Below are 17613 nucleotides of genomic sequence, written 5' to 3' on the forward strand. Positions count from 1 at the left end.
TTTTCTTGTTCTCTGAGAGTGCATAAAGTCAGATAAAATAGTATAACGTAATTAATTGTTATCGTAACTCTTGCCATTTCGTTACGGGTCCAATGACAGTAACAGAATTTATAGAATGCATCAATAAATAAAATTGCGCCAAAAAAACATATTTATAAAAGTGTGACTCGTGCCGTTTTCGAAATGACGGGTTCAACTTTCCCCCGGGACAAACTTGACCTTTTTGAGATTGGGAAATCCTACAGTTACCAAGTGATGCCTCAGTTACTTCGTTTCCATAGTATTCCAATATCAACGGATTCCTCGAAATCACGTCAAGCTTGTCATCCATCGTTTCAGCTGTTAAAGTTCCAAAATACTGAACTGTCCTATCAATGACATTGACAGTGGGGCGCCACCATCAATACCGGATCGTTGGTTCCGATTTTTGCCATGTTGGAAACCATATAGTTGAACGATGGTAGCGCCTCCTTGTCATTGAGTTTGGTGGGACAGTTCAGCGTGGGTCATCTATAATTCTGTGGTTTCAGTCAAATGACGTCCACTACTGGACAAAGGCCGCCCCTAAGGATTTCCAGACAGCTGGTTGGTAGCGGCCTGCATCCAGCGCCTTCCTCCTACTACCTTTATGAGGTCGTCTGTCCACCTTGTGGGGTGGACATGCACAATTTAATGAAGAAATAGTAATTTTATAAAATCAAGAAGATACGACAGTAACTATGAATAATACGTAACTTATGATAATAAAAAGAAACACAAGATAAACAATCTTTTTGAATACCAAAACATGGGATGGGATGGAATGGGCGTCCGATTTAACACCCTCGTCAAAATATAATACTCGGTGGGAGTGTCCATAGCACTCGTTTGTAATAATATCCCACTACATCCTTGTGTGTGACTTGTTTTCCATTTTAATATCTAAAATACAGACAAAAAGGTTATGAGTAGGTTCTAAAGAGCTGTGCGGAATGTTAATTAAAAAATATTTAGGCACAATTCATACCCTAAAAGGGGGAAATGGGGTGACAAATTCAGAAAACGAGACTATTCCCACCTCTCGTTCCCACCGCTGCAACTCCTGTGTAGCCAGGATCTACAGCTTGACCGCCAATAAGCATCCAACAAGGTCAAGTTGCTATAAACAGTTCTCCAGCTTTAAGATGTCACTTTAGAACTTGCCTTGAAAACCTTTACTTGCCTCAAAGAAGTTTCTTAACATTACTGCTGTCGCAACTAATAACCTCTATTAACTTAACAAATGAGAATTAACATTTAATTGCTTCTGTACAGTAGCTGTACCACTAGCACGAAAACTTTCGACTTCGAATCGCTTGCGTTTCAATGGCCATCAAAAGACTTAAATAACGCCCCCCTGTGAATGTGACGTGAAGTGAACTTAGTTCAAGAAATGGTAGCACGAAATTTTAAGAATCGAGATCGTCACGTCACGTTCTCGTTGAATTCGAAGACTGGGTATTAAATTTTGTCGAATACGCAAACGATTCGAAGACGAAAGTTTTTCGTGCAAGAGGTACTGTTTTGCCGACTCCTGTAATATTATTTTCCTCTATTATAAGAAACTGTTATTGCTGGTTTAAGAGAAAAGTTTGTGTTGCAATTAAGTAGAAGTGACGTAAGTTTGATAGTTTTCAACCGACTACAGAAACAAGTGCCTTCCTTCTTAGATTAAATGGACCCAGGACACCAAAGTAGAGTCGCAGTTTTTGAATCTGCTTGATTTATGTTATTGTTTTCCCGCGGTTTCTTCCGCGTGAATTTCAGTTTGTCAAAAATAGTTTTTATACGAACAAAAATTGACACTTTATTTTTTGCAAACGGATCCCTAAATCGTAAAACAGTCTTAGAAACCCCTAAATCATTTTAAAAGACCTATCTAACGATACCCCACACGATGGAGTAGAAGATAAAAAAAAATCCCCATTTTGTTTACACGTAGCGTAGGGGAGCTACACTAAAAATTTTTTTTTTCTATTTATCTCCACAAAATTACAACTCTTGTGCCAATAGTTTCCAAGCAAAACCTCGAACAGACAGACACACATAACGAAACTATAAGGGTTCCGTAGTCCTGACAGGGTCTTGTCAGGACTACGGAACCCTAAAAACCGTCAAAGAAACAAATCACGCAGACTCATTAGGCCATTGTCTGTTACGAACATTTGAAGACACCTGCAAGTTCGAGCTAACACGAAAAGGCTTTCAAGCGTCCGCCCACGGTTCGCGCCTAGGGTTGCCAAGTGTCCGGATTTTACCGGACATGTTCGTCTTTTCACAGAGATGTCCGGACAAAATTTTCTCGTCCAGTCTGTCCGTTGTTGGCCTTTTTATGTGACTGCCGCACCAGTATAAAACTACGACTTTTATAACAAAGTAATGTTTTACTCTAAAAGCCGGACATACCTTTTTCATAGCTAATGATGGCTTTTTAAAGGCCCGGTATATTCTAAAAGCAGTAAAATATTACATAATTTAAAAAATCGCGCCGTGGTGGCTTTAGTTGTGGGCTCGACTTTCGACTTCCGACCGGACAAGAGAATATTTGGCCGCCGGACACGTCCGTAAAAAGCCAAACATGTGCGGCTAAAGCCGGACACCTAGCAACCCTGTTCGCGTGGCCATAATGAGTACCTACCAATTTGAGATTCTCGCCTGATTGGTGAAGAACAGAGAAAATTGTGTTTTGCTCTCTGTAAAGTCTGTAAAAGACGGTTAAAACATTTTCTTGGTGGGTATAATGATCATAACTTGTTTCTCTTATTTAAGATAGGTCCTTTGGGGCATTGGAATAATGGATTTAATTGCAGACAATTTTGAAATATCTTTTTCAAATAAGCACTCATCTGTTTCTGTTAATAAGTAGTCATTTAAATACACGTAGAATATAAAAAATCATACAAGGTAATTTTGAATTTAGTTAGAGACCTATTCAATAAACCAAAGCACAAAAACTAAGTGACTAAAAGTGGCGAAAAAATACCTATTTAAAAGCTCTACCTAAAGCCATTTGAAAGGCAGAAAGTGCCTGTCTTGTAGTGTGAATAATAGATATCTACCTACCCATTTGTATGATTTGAATAAAAATCGTTAAAAATATTTGCCAGGTCCATGGCTTTGCGTGGCATACTGGCAACTATTAAATGCTCAAAAAATATTGCAATACCTAATAGAATTTTTAATAAAAAGATAATAATCCCAAAAATTCTCCTACCACCTCATTGCTTGCTTTCGTCCAGGCGAAAAACTTAAGAGGCGAAAGTATAGTAGGTAACGCCCTCTGTCGTAGTTATAAAAGTGCACTATCTTTATAAACGCATCATGAAACTAACTGGAGCTTTTGCATAAAGCACCAACTACGAAATACCTATCAAAGCCAAAAGATGGATGTTTATGTGACTTTTTAAGAAACAGATTAAAATCACTAAATAATTTAATTTACACGTGTTTTCATGCGATGGCCAAGTCAATATATTTATGTAAAACGTTAAAGATTTCCTGGCCTGGACTTGGTATTACATGGATCTCACAACTTTTTACCGTAGAACAACTGAGTTGCGAGACTTGGTTTTTTTGACAAGTATTGTTTTTGATGGGATACATTTATTTCCAGTGAATCTATTTCAGCTTGGTAATTTGGTATATGATAAAAGAAGAAGCTAGGTAGGTATACGGTTTAATGAGGGTTTTCGCGAATGAAAAATCCGCCAGATGGCAATACGTAGACGCGAGGTCCAAATTTGACACGACATTGACAGATATGTCAAAATCCACCAATCACGCAGCAGTCAGACCCCACATCCACGTCCCGCCATCTAGCGGATCTTTCATTCGCGAAAACCCTAATTTGAAAAACTTCATGCTATTTTCTTCAACTATGTTTAAAAAGGTGATTTAATTAGAACTCTTAATTTAGTGCAGGGGTCTCCAAACTACGGCCCGCGGGCCATATCCGGCCCGACACTGCCATCAATCCGGCCCGCGACAGCTTAAGACTAAGCCTATGATTGCATAGATGGGCAGAAAAATTAAAATTGTTACGGCCCTTGCAACATACCGAAAAAAATATTATGGCCCCAAGGCTTCAAAATGCAATATTGCATAAAAGCATAATTATTTAATCTGATTTTTCTGTGATACCTACATAAAAAGCATTAAAATAATACTCAGTGTATTTGAGACTGAACCTGGAGGAACAAGTATTGTTATAAAAATAAAACTATCAAATAGAACTAAAAAAACTTTATTATTGCTACGTAAGGGTGTCTTCTGATCGAATATATTCTCCGATATCCGCCTGGTGGAAGGCTATCGTTGCTAGTGGGTCAGCGTGCCGGCACTCTGTCGTTGAACGAGCTGCAACTCCAAAGCCAATGGGGACGTCTGACATCGTGAAAATAACTACACCCTGGTGTTTCGGGGTGTTTTCTGTTATTCTGCCGAGACCTGTAACAGATATAGTAGACACTGTGAAGACTCGATAAAACAAAAAAGTATAAATTACAAAGTAACACTGAAAAGATGATAATTTTTTAGAAACTGGCCAAGGATTAATTTTATAGCAAATTACTATTTTTATATGTATTCATAAGCTAAATTAAAATTACAAAAATATGACTGTTTCTTCGACTGGTGTCAGACTATACAGGGTGGAAACGTTAAGTGATCTCACTCAATTATTTCTAAACTATACAAGATATTGAAAAACTGGTAACTGATCCTGAAAGTGCTTCATGAGCTCTTTCAAACCTATTATTAATACCGTTTGATAGAGCTCATGAAGCACTTTTAGGATCAGTAACTAGTTTATTGATATCTTGTATAGTTTAGAAATAATCGAGTGAGATCACTTATCGTTTCCACCCTGTATTGCTAATTGCTATACTTTTTGAGATAGAATAGCTTATCAAAGGGCATTATTAACAGTCTGTACACTGACATTCAATTTCATTGGATTTTATAATTGACTTGCTAAGTACTAGGTATCTATGTACATAAGCTTATGCCCGTTTTCACCATCAATCCGTAATTTTTAGTGAAATTCCTGTTGTGTTACCATAGAGGTCACTTAAAATTGAGGGATAAGACTTTACCAAACCAAAGTTTATTGCAAATGTTACATTTAGAGACACTGATTAACTTACCACTCTTGATAACATGGTGACCATACAAAAACTGCTGTTCCATTGACGGCTTCACCCAAATCTTGTAATGAGCGTACGGAGCAATGTATGTCAGCGCTGTTATGTGCAACCTGAACTTGTTTGTTTTGGTAAACTTGCCAAAACACGTCCCCGCCGATATTAAGTGATCCGGTTTCACGGTTTGGGCCAACTGTAAAAGTCGCTCTGAAATATAATAAACTCGGTCTTTCTTCTCTCTAAAGCAGTAAGTACCGTCCGGTCTGTCTATTAGCAGCTTCACATTCATTCCAATGCTGTAATTTAGAGAGAAAATCACCATTAAAACGGCACCAAAGAGGCTGAAACTTATTGATAAAAAAAACACTATGATAGTATGAAACAGTGTAAGGAAATTAATGAATACGTACTATTTAGTAAGTTTCTCGAATAATATCCGAGTTCTATCCTCTGAAAGGACTTTCATTTTGATTTAAATAATTATTTTGGTAATAACAACACGTGCAAACCACCGCGGAACGTGAAAGTGACAGTATTGACATTGACGTACGTGACGTACGAATTGACAATAGTAGGGATGTGTGTGAGTCATGTGATATCTAATAGCAGCTCCGTAGCTTGGCGTATTTTTCTGTAATATTGTTTTACATTTCATTCAAATAAAAAAAATAATGACTTGTGGACGTGTGATATAAATATGTAAATTTTATCATTCAACATTATCATATTATTTCAAGCGGGTGTCTATGGGCGACGGTAATCACTTACCTACCATCAGGTGATTCGTCTGCTCGTTTGCCTCCTGTCACATAAAAAAACAATATAAAGTATTGTTTCTTTTTTAAGTTATACTAAAAAATATAATTTAAACTAAAGTATTACTCTATAGCATTTAATTTTAAGAAAACATTTTTCAGACTCATCTTGATTGTGATCTTACATAAAAGTAATACTATCTAGTACGTCTTATTATGTTATGTGATACTACCAACCATAGAGTAATGCTACCAACTGCTACTAGAGTGAAATAATGACAGTCACTACTACATAGTATTTAAAATATCGGTTAGCAGCCCTACCTTACGATTGGTTTTCGTTCAGAAATAGTAGACTACCGTGATTTCATAAAAAAAAAAGAAACTGTTTATTTACGAACTATTTGAAATAGCTTCAGGATTAATATTACTAGGTATTTACTACAATGAATAATTTAATATTTTGTTGTATTTTTTTAACCACAATATAACAAGTCAAGGAGAACAACACTTCAAATAAATGTTACAATCTGCTTCATTCACTCACTCACTTACCCATTCACTCATCACAGTCAAGTCAAGGGGGATAGAGCGAGACAGTGGTAAGTTTTCCTTTTTCTTTCTTGTTTTTCCCCAAAACAGGAAACAGTGGATTGTTTTATAACTTTATAAATAAACATGATATTAATTTAAGATCTACTTAAGGATTAAAATCACACGGATATGCATTTTTTTATTAATAATCACCAACTGATAAAATAAAAACATCTGTTTGTTTCGACCTTGTTTTGGTTAAAATTGCGTTTACCGACTGTTTCTCACGTGACGTAAACAGAAAACGCCTAATCGGAAGCTTTGTAGGTACTTTAGTTAGAACATTGCGTGCTAATTCAGCTGTTTTTGGATGTAGTACCTATGTATGTGTCATAATTTAGTGTCTAAACTTTAGGGTGTTGTAGGTATAGTACCTATAGACGTTCCTACCGAACTACCTGCCTACCGGTCTAACAGGTCCCTATGACAAATAATTCGCTGCATTTAGGGAGCTCCATTAGCTCCATACTCGAATCAAACTGGTAAAAATTGTAGGTACAATTAGTGGAACACAAAGTTGATAATTTATATTAGTTTGAAAGTCTATAAACTTAGTATACCTACTTGTTTATTACTTCATTATCGAGGACTAAACAGGACTGATATCTATTAGTTTATATTTACTAATAATGATACAGAAATATTTGCTTTGATTAGTCACTATAAACAGTTAGGTAAAGTACTAATACTTAAGTACGCTATGCACGTTTACTACCAGAGCTGCGAGTACCTATACATACTTAAGAAGGATACTAATTAGATGCATTACAAGTGCAATACTAAAAATCAATCTTTTAGATATTATTGTAGGTACCCTTATTGTACCTAAGTATCTCTGTGTTCCGGAAGTCACTCCTCTTGATCCGGGAGTTCTGTTCTGGAAGTTGCGGATTCGATTCCCAGGCCGGGTTGCAAATAAAAAGTATTTGTTCCCAGTTTGCTCAGAAGTCAGAACATTGAAGATTTGAATGACTTTATTTGTCCAAAATTACATTATTATGATTTTGTGCTTCGGAGAGCAGTACATTAGGGCAGATTAAGCCACGTCTGAGATTGATATCTACAGATATCTACACTAATATTAAGAGGAAAGATTTGTACCTATTTTTGTATGTTTGTAATGAACAGGCTCAAAAAGTACTGGGCCGATTTAAAAAATTCTTTCACCATTCGAAAGCTACATTATCCACGAGTAACATAGGCTAAATTTTATTTTGGAAAAACATAGGGTTCAGGGGTCCACGCGCGCGAAGCCGCGGGCGGAAAGCTAGTGCCTGACACCAGAGATCATCCCTACCATCCCATCATCGTCCCAAGAAGCAAACCTATGTAACTACAGTCAACGTCAATCAGTTCGTGAAACCCCAAGTGGCCAAAAATATGACAACAAAAAACAAAGACGTGTTGCGAACTTTAAGTTTGAGTGTCACGAACAATAACGTGTTTGACGCTGACTGTACTAAGTAAATTGTCCTCTAACTCAAACAACCGTAAAACCGACGATAAATTGCTTTGTCCTAAATTAAAAACGCACTGTTTATGTACGGACGGCACATCAAGCTAACACTATCATCTTATATCGTTGTAATAAGTGCGATTCTGCAACAAAAATGTATAACCTGATATGCTGTTGACTGTAATTAGTAATTACTTTTGCCTTACCATGGAGGTCACCCATCGCCACTCTTCAGGGAGCGGCCACGTCCTTCCAACCTAGCCCGAATTTGAATTGACACTCCCAAAATGATAAAATTACCTTTCCGCGAAAAAATATTATTAAATTAAAGTTTACAGACCTACCTTAGGTCAACACAGCACGCTCGGGAACTGATAAAAAATTAAAAATATTGAATGGGCTTAAAATTACATTTTTATTAGTTTAGTATTAGATGACCTAGGTAGGTACGGGACTATTCCCACCTCTCGTTCCCACCGCTGCAACTCCTGTATAGACAGGATTCACAGCTTGACCGCCAATAAAACCCAACCAGTGAAGATCAAGTTTGTCCCTATAAGGGTAGACCTATAGGACGTAGTATGTAGTATCCTTTTGGAAGTTTTCTTGACTGATAGAGATCTCTTTTTAACGTTAAGTTCCCAGTTCTGATTTACAGTCGTCAGTCCCTTTAGTCCCCCTTTTCACTGGGAAGGGGAACTTGACGACTTTTACTTGTTAGTTTTGTGGATCATCAAATTCTGCAGTTCAAACAACTTTACGAGTTATTGACCCTTCTGAGTCACGAATTTATACACCTACGATTTCGGCAAACATTGGCATCTTATGTATGTGTAATAGGTCTGATTTTGCTACAAAAATGTAAAGGCTAATGTGCTATCACTTCAAGGAGGATCGAGTAAAGTTCGAGTGGATTATTTTTGAATCTATAGCATTCCAATTTGCATACGTAATCACCCCCGAAATCGTATGAGGATTCGCATACGTTTTGCACGAGTATTTTCTTAATTTTTATCAATTTCGAGTAGGTAGGTACTTACCTACTTGTTTAGATATTTAAAAGAAGTTTGAGTAATGTTACTACCAAACTCTACACTCTTGAACCGAATCCCAGCTTTCAATTAGAACGGCAAACTATAGTTAGCTGTGTCTGTCTATCACCAAACCACCATTCACGTTATCGGTAAATATCCAGCTAATGTTTTCTACAGAGAGCTCTTATTACCAAGAACAAAGGTTCTAAAATACATCACCTAAACTTACGAACTGATAAACTACAAGGTCGTACAACACTTTGACCGTAATGAATGACTCACTAAAATCAACAAGAAAATCAACTTAGGCATTAAAATTGCATGCACTAGCCAAGACTATAAAAAGTACGCTAACATTTTCCCCGAATATTATTATTTTCCTGTTCATTTTCCAGTTCATTCACTCATCCATAAACAAAGGACGCAAAATTGGCGCGCGATTTGATATTAGAATTCGGAGAGTGCGCAAAGGAATCGCGACTGAATCAGCATTTCACTTTATAAACCACATCTTTGTTTCAGATAAATAAACAGACAGTGTTCGGCGTCTGGAGCGTACAGTCGTTTATTTCGGGACGCGTAGTGTTGTGCAGATAATATAAAAGACGATAAAATAAAGTGCGAAAATGATGATAAATTATTATCCGAAGAATTTTCGCGCCAACGGCTGGGGCTGGCATAGGTCGGCGAACGCTGCGACTGCGGTCAGCGGGTTTTTGAACCGCGAACGCGGTGAAGGAACTGGTAGTGGTGGTAGTAAGGAACCGTTGATTGGGAATGGACTGTACCCTTCGCTGCCTAGTGAGGATGATACCCCGTTTAACGCTGGAGGATGCAAGTTGTACCCTGCCCTGCCGAAGGAAGAGTACGAGAGCGGCGCGGTCGAGGAAGTGGTTGAGGAGGCGTGTGCATCCGTGAACGTCAATTTGGAGGTGAGTTCTCTTTATTTTTTTAACTTTTTTAAAGTGAATCAAGTTGAAAATTTTATTAAGAATGTCATTCACATCTCATTCTCCTAAACGAGTGTAGATTGTAAGAATATTTTTTGCATTTTGAATATTAATATTTTCTAAATTGCCCTCATTAGCAACAATCTGATGGAAATTGGACTCAGGTGACAATTTTTTTCGCTCTTTTGATTATTTTTTTCTTACACTGGAGACTTTTTAAAAAGAAACTGGGAAAAGGTATTTCAAGGGTTGTGTTGTTTGTCTAGAGCTATGCACTTACACCTCGTGTTATTAAATTTACTCTGTGTAAATAACAGTCTGTATAAATATTTCCAAAGTGCACACAGTGGATGTTTTCTTCTACATTATAAATATTTTCTGACTTGTAATTCGACAAATATAATTCGTACATCTTCAAAATCTGCAAACTTGTATTCGAAACAAAATATTTTTCTAAAACGCAAGAATCTAATAAAGCCACACCTCTAAGTTACAAGTACCTATTTTGTACCATCTTATCACATTATCTTGATTTTTTTGCACAGAATTGCAGTTTTATCTACCTTTATTATTTTGGAAATTACCGTTATTATTGTTATTATTAGTAGGGGAGCCCATGCGGAAAATTCGGGAGTTACTAAAGCGCGGCAATGATGATGATGATAATTAAAATAAATAAATAAAATATGCTCGTTTTGTTCAATAAAAATCCACAGACCACAAGGTCGGAAGCTGAAGCTAAGTTCTTTCTCTTATCATGCCATTGTCAATGTTATCAACCGGTTTCCCGAAATGCAATCAAGGTCTCTTCGCCATTCAGATAGGTTGATACCGTCATCGCTCACTGCAGTGTAGACAAAAGCGGTGGACTTGATTTCGTCGACGTATTAAATTTTGTCCTCTTTACTCTCTCCTCTAACTTGTTTAGGAGCCAGCACAAACAAGAATACAAAAATTGGAGTGCCATAAAGCCACTTAATGTTTATTTATTTTTTCTTTTCGAAACAAATCAGCTCTGTTTATGGATCATCAAAATGTTTCTTAAAAATTTATTTTAGTTCAAATTACCTTTAAACAAAGTCTTTCTTATTAATTCACCTCTTAATCGAGTTCACCGTGTATCCCCTACATTGTGTTGGTCGTGCAAAATCAGTAATTTTATAGTTTGGCAACTGCAAAGAACTGTTAAAACTTTAGTGCGCTGTTAAACTAAGTTTTATTGAAGCTATCTGTCGACATTTTGTTTACTATGATGAATACCTACTTATTTAAAACACAAAGGATGCTAAAGTTACTTTTTATTCCCTGAAACCATCTAAGGGTAGTTAGTCAAATAAGTTTTATTAGTCCACGAAATAAAGCCAGATGCTGGTTACTCGGAAACCATACAGATATTAATCATGAAAGAATTTTACACAATAAAGTAGGTAATGACAATGTTGATACAACAGTATTATGTTATCTGTGATAAATACAACAATCGGCAACTGTTGTATGAAAAGAGTAAACATTACCTATTTTTTTTAATAATTACCTATATGAACGAGGATAAGCACGATCTCAGGAATACACAATTAAGAAAAATTAGGCTGGGTTGCACCATCTTACTTTAGCTTTAACAAACGTCAAGAATGTATCAAACTCCATACAGAAAGCACCGGTTATCGTTATACTTTCGGTTAAAGTTAGATGGTGCAATTCAGCCTTAGTCATTATCATCCGATTCTAATCTATATATATAAAAGAAAGTCGTGTTAGTTACTCCACTTATAACTCAAGAACGGCTGAACCGATTTAGCTGAAAATTGTCAGGGAGGTAGTTTAGAGCCAGGAGAAGGACATAGGATACTTTTTATCCCGTTCGAAATTAAAAAAAAAGTCTGCTTATTTATTGCCATTAAGGCGGAACAAAGTTCGCCGGGTCAGCTAGTTGTTTATAATCAAGCATCATACTGTAAAACGTTATTCACTACGTTTCCTTGTGACTAACGCGAACGCGTAAGTATTTGACCCACCATTATGTTGTGAATCAGGTATGACGTATTGGTCTTAATTTGGTCACATGGGTATTATCATCAAAACTGGTTTGCCGACTTCTTAGGTTTTGATGCGATCTTGATAAGGTGTTTATGACTATCGTTTGGTTTTTTGGACTGAGCAACCGGAATCCTACGATTTGATCATTTAATATTTTTTCTATCAACGTACTAATTTGCCTTTAAACCAATGATTTTGGGTAATGTCTATAGGTAGATAAGTAGCTTGTGGTTATCACCAACTGCAGAGAGTTTCGAACCCGCAATCGCAGAAGTCCGGTACGAGAACTACCACGATCCGAGACCTTAAGATTCGCAAAAAAAATATGGCCCCATTCATCCTAACGTTTAATTTTCCACATAAGTATTTCAGAACATCTTTACAGTCTTATTGGAACGAATACGTGCCAAGTATATTGGTATGGACATGACCATGACCCAACAAGCCAGGCCAGTAACAAAGGCCGGTAATGTCGGTTTTGTGACACGATATAAGATGAATGAAGAGAAATGCTCATGCGATATAGGTACAGAGAGCACATAGTGTGTCTGTACTTTCTACCTACCTACAATTTTGTAGTAAAATAAAATAGCACCTATCACAATGATGTGCCATTGCTAAAGGTGAAGTAAAACACTACATGAATATGAGAACGTTAGTATCAAAATTTCCAGTTTTTGCAAACAGGTAAAAGTATTGTTTGGCGCCTCTCCGTGGTCGGAAGTGACACACCGGGTGTTATAAATAGTACACTAACCAGTAACCAGACAACAGATGTTTCAGTCTGTCGTATGAATTCGTACGAATTTTAATGAGCCAGTCTCATCCTTTTATCCCAAAAAGTATTAAATTATTGGAAACAGCAATACGATGAAAATTCTGTAAAAAAAAAATGACTCGACACTTCTGGAAGTCGTTCACTTCTCAGTTCGGTCTGGAGTAACAAGATTCGGAAAAACAAATGATTTGTTCAATTCAAATATAATGAGCGTATTAGCGTAGTGTAAGTATGTATGTAGGTAAGTAGTTGTAGTCTATAAGATGTGGGTGGATAAATTCAGATCAACAAAAATTCATCAAAATCGATATTATTTATTAGCAATTTTCATCTGAAAATAACTCTTAATTAGAATTACTTTTGTGAAAATCACAAGCTCTATTTCATTAATAATAAACCTAGGAAGGGACTGACAGACCAAGGACTTATTTCCATCAGGGATTTCCGAGATCACCTAAACGCCTACAATAAGGAAATCTCTTGTATTTCCTTCTATTTTGCAGAACTTTGGCATTCTGTTTAAGTATCTATCTAAATCAGAGCATGGGCATGGCGCCAACTCTCAACGCTTCGAAGATGATGGGTTGCACTTTCGATCTTGAACTGCATTTGTGCAGTCAGCCTAAATTCAGGGCCATATTTAAGTCTTGACTCAGATTACCATCAGGAAGAACTCTACTAGGCCTTGGACCCGCTAGACCCTTTCCGCATGAGGAAGCTTATTTTATTCTGTGCCCATAAAAACGATGCTATGACATGAAATTAATTCTGCCTCTTGTTCCATCACTAAAAATCCTTTAAAGCCAAGGTCGACTGCTTGGCTGCCTCTGAGACTACTTACCCAGTGAAAATTGAGTAGTTAGCCACCTCTAAGGCTCAACCAGTAAAAGTTGAGTAGTTCCAGAGATAGTTTACAGCCTTGGAACCCTCAACTCTACCTACATTGAATCATAATAGACGTACCTACCTAATTAGTCTAACTGGTCTAATTTTCTGCCTTCTGATTGGGTAATTATGCGTACAGTGTAGACTCATAATTTGATGATAATAATTTGTCCAAAAAGACATGAAAGTACTTATTGGGACTCTACGAACAAGACATTCCTGATAGAAATAAATGGCAACTCATGGTTGAGAAAGCTGACTTTGTGTAACGGGATAAGGCAAAGGCAGAATAAGAAGATATTATCAATAGATAGACGATAGGTATGATAAATTGGCATCTACATAAAAAGCTGACTTTCAATAATAGATGTTCAATATTTTCATAATCCGCAAGATTTCACATTTAAAGATATTTAAGACCCATTGTAAACCAAAATTAATGTTACCACTGAATGTATTTTTAAACGTGAAAATGTGAACTCATTTGCCCTGACATCGTTTATAAATACCGCGGGCAGTCCCTTCGTGTGGTATGTTATATGGTTTACTATTCAATATAGAGATGATCCCCTAGCGACAACAGATGAGGTAATTCGTCATATTTGCTTTAGGTAGGTAGAACTATTATCTACTGAAAGCATGTTAATTAACATTCCAGAATTTCATTAATTAGCTTAGTAAGTAAAGTAAACTTACCTAGGAGGCTAGGACCCTAGGTAAATCTTTGAAACTAAATAATATGGACATGCAAAAATAATAATTCCATTTTTAGACTCTGGGTCCCGGTCTAAAGGGTTGTTCCTGGATTCTATGACTATCAGGTAACCAGGTGCAGGACTTAGGAGGCTATTCACCTTTTAAAAGTATTTAATGCCCTTTTGGTTCTTCAGACAGGCCAAATAGACGTATTTAAATTGGTAGTAAGTAGGTATTTAGGTTTAGAATTTTGGCGCCCTTGCTCTAGCTCTAGCAAATTAATGATTTGACGCAGATATATTTTTTCCAGTCGCCTGGAGACGCATGATACGGCGGGCGAACCCCAAATAAAATGGGAATGGGCCAGGCAAAGTAGAAAGCGCCGAGATATTTTTTGTCCTCTCTCAGACACTGTGTGATTGATGACTGTAGTCTAGTCTATCAAAATTAGGTTTCAGTCATGAGTTTATTAAAATGTTACATTACTTTATAACCTTGCGGAAACATAATGTAGGTAAGTAGTAAGTAATGATTAACATTTTATTTTTGTCTTATTTTCGGCATTTCCTTAAAAGGAGCCTTGTCCGACATTCGACCGAGTTTAATTGCCATACGTAATGGCGGGGCCTTCAAATTGAGTAATACCTATCTATAATTGTACTTATCTGATTTTTTTTAAAGGATGACTGGATTGTGTATTATAAGATTACTCTAAAGAACAATCATTTTCCTTCAATACGCCTTTGTTTGGCCGTTAATATTCTGGAACCTGCCAAAAAGTCATAAAAGCTTAGATTACTTAATAAATCCGTTATCAAACTAGGTATCTATACGAAAATTTGTAAAAAAATATATTTTATTGTGCTTCTTCGAAAGTTTGTACCGCCAAGAACTCAAAAACAAACCTAAATAGTGCGGAGGGCCCACAATACACAATACTTGTAGGTACTTTAGCTCGCCTCTATTTCCTCTACTCAACGGCCAGCTTACAATGGGAAAATGACCCAATTTTCCGGAATTCCGGTTACCTACCTACAGGTACGCCATCATTCCATGAGTCAACTGAGTGCTTTAATGCAAGGTCACCCGCGGAATTATCATAGGTGTTGCAAGAAACGTAAAACAAAATCGTTCAATAAAAGGAAATAAATAAATTATTAATATTTTACTCGCAATAACTACATTTACAGTGTTCACTGGATATGTTTTAATAACGGAAGTATAAAAACTTAATGAAACTGCTTTTAGTTGCTTACGTCATTCGATTCCTCTGGCAATAATCTGTGCGCAACGCGACCGAATAAAGTAGGCCACGTTAGCCGGCCAATCAATGCATAGCGAAGAGCATTCTTGAATTAATCGTGTAGGTAGCTGTCAAATTCAGAGATTTTACGGTACGAGTGCTGTCTTAAAAAATATTTAATTTTCAATTAATTACTGCACAAATCTTGCTTAAATTATGCATAGGTGTTGGTGTTATCATTGTGGTGCTGTTTAATAAAAGTGTAAACCCATTAAATGTGATAGAACGTTAAAAATGTGGGTGGAGTGGTCGGCTGTCGGGTTCTAACTTCTAAACTATGACCTCACGTATTTTGGACAAATTACTACGCTGTAAGATTATCTGATGGATCAAGACCACCACGTAGTATGAAATCGTTCAATTACATTTCTCATATTCCAACTATTTTAATAAGTTTTCACATTCTGCTCTACTGACCTATATTTTCACATTTGAATATTTTTGAAGTGTTTTTTACAAAAATTCGATCAATATAAATAATATTTGTAAACAATTCTTATCGAAAAAGCTCTATTGATAAGGTTGCCTTGACTGCAAGATAAAATTTGAATGTTGTTTAGATAAAATACTCAACGATAAACATTCATGAATTATATTTTAGGTTAAAATATGTAAGGAATGAGCTTAGTTATTATACAGTAATGAAGATTGTTTCATGTTATGTGAAAAAACAAAGTTAATAGCTTAAGAAAACCTTATAAAATTACTATCAAATCATTTTCATCAATAACTTTTGTTATAAACTCAAAGAAGTTTTACAAAAACAATGTAAGAATACAAAATATTGTTGATCATTCTACAGAAATGCTGCAAAGAGGTTTAATTAGCACTCTACAGTGGTGATGTCACTTTATAATAGCGTAACCTGACAACGACCTCCATTCAGCCTCCACAATTCCACGTTAGTTTTATTATTACAATAGGATGAATGACTGTGTTTCTTGTGCCTTTATTTTAAAAAGTTAAAAAACATTAGAAAATGTTTTTGTTAAAATATCTAATAAAAATTAAATGTTTCTAAACTAAACAGCACCATAACTGGTAACACCAATATTGCGAATGCATTTTCATAAAAAAACTTTTGACAGCAAACTCAAAATGTCCTAGCGAAGAGTGAGATAGTAAACAATAGTGAGTAGTGTGAGTGGGACAGCGCCATGGCGCAAAATGGCGGCGGCGATTTTGGCGCGCTTTTGCAAGGCGCCGGCAGACAGCTCTTGAACCAAGGAGGGCAGGCTTTAATCCAGTATGGTGCTCAGGCAATCGGGAATATCATCAATGAGGTCTTCCAAAAGAAAGAAGTTGAGCAGAAAAGATTTTTGCCGAGCATCAAAAATTATAAAGTGGTGAGTTATTGATTTATTAGAGCTATGTGTTGTTTTTTTCCTTACAGAAATATGCAGTGGGAAAATTAGGTAACTAAATAGGTATCCAATCAGAAAAAATTTAAATATTATTTTGAACATTTTGGTTTAACGCTGATTGTCCAACTTAATTAATTATACTGCCTTTATCAATCAACTAATCAAAATTATTTTGATCAATTTTTAATAGCTACGTATACAAAACCTAAATTAGTTGTGATAAATGTGTACCACAGCAGATTATTTTTATCACAAATTATTTTATTGTTAAAATTATTTTATAATCAATTAAAATTTTACATAAAAGTTTAAAATTGATACATCTCTAACAGATTAAATTCCATTACAAATTAAATTAGCTTTAAAAATGTTTAATCTTATTTCCAAGACTTCTGCGTCTACTGGGTTTTAACTAGCCTATTATTAGTGTGGGTAGATGTACAAACCATAATAAATCATCACCTCGCCCACACAGGTTAATGGCTTAGCATTCGCCTTATCATCAGAGGTAATTCGAATGTGGTCATACAAATTGTTTCCCACACAAAATCAAACAATCAACCATGAGAAGGACCAAGGCAAGGTTTATCTTTAAATTTATT

The 17613-nt window shown here is 36.1% G+C and overlaps 2 protein-coding genes across 2 annotated transcripts in view; one reads left to right on the forward strand and one right to left on the reverse strand.

Annotated features, from left to right (window-relative positions):
- Nucleotides 1–4245: 4245 nt before the first annotated feature.
- Nucleotides 4246–5701, reverse strand: LOC135084442 (60S ribosome subunit biogenesis protein NIP7 homolog). Its single transcript, XM_063979224.1, has 3 exons — nucleotides 5570–5701; nucleotides 5163–5455; nucleotides 4246–4464 (listed from the first exon to the last, which is right to left on the reverse strand). The coding sequence occupies exons 1-3, from the start codon at nucleotides 5623–5625 to the stop codon at nucleotides 4271–4273; spliced, it is 543 nt and encodes a 180-aa protein (XP_063835294.1). The 5' UTR covers nucleotides 5626–5701; the 3' UTR covers nucleotides 4246–4270.
- Nucleotides 5702–15647: 9946 nt separating this feature from the next.
- The window catches only part of LOC135084485 (calpain-B-like), a 39830-nt gene continuing 37864 nt past the window's right edge, over nucleotides 15648–17613 (forward strand). Inside the window, exons 1-2 of the mRNA XM_063979272.1 lie at nucleotides 15648–15738; nucleotides 16736–16993. Coding sequence (XP_063835342.1) covers nucleotides 16805–16993 — 189 coding nt within the window. The 5' untranslated portion in view covers nucleotides 15648–15738; nucleotides 16736–16804. The remainder of the gene's footprint in view (nucleotides 15739–16735; nucleotides 16994–17613) is intronic.

This window comes from Ostrinia nubilalis, chromosome 26 (genome assembly GCF_963855985.1).
Source record: "Ostrinia nubilalis chromosome 26, ilOstNubi1.1, whole genome shotgun sequence".
Classification (NCBI taxonomy): Eukaryota; Metazoa; Arthropoda; class Insecta; order Lepidoptera; family Crambidae; genus Ostrinia; species Ostrinia nubilalis.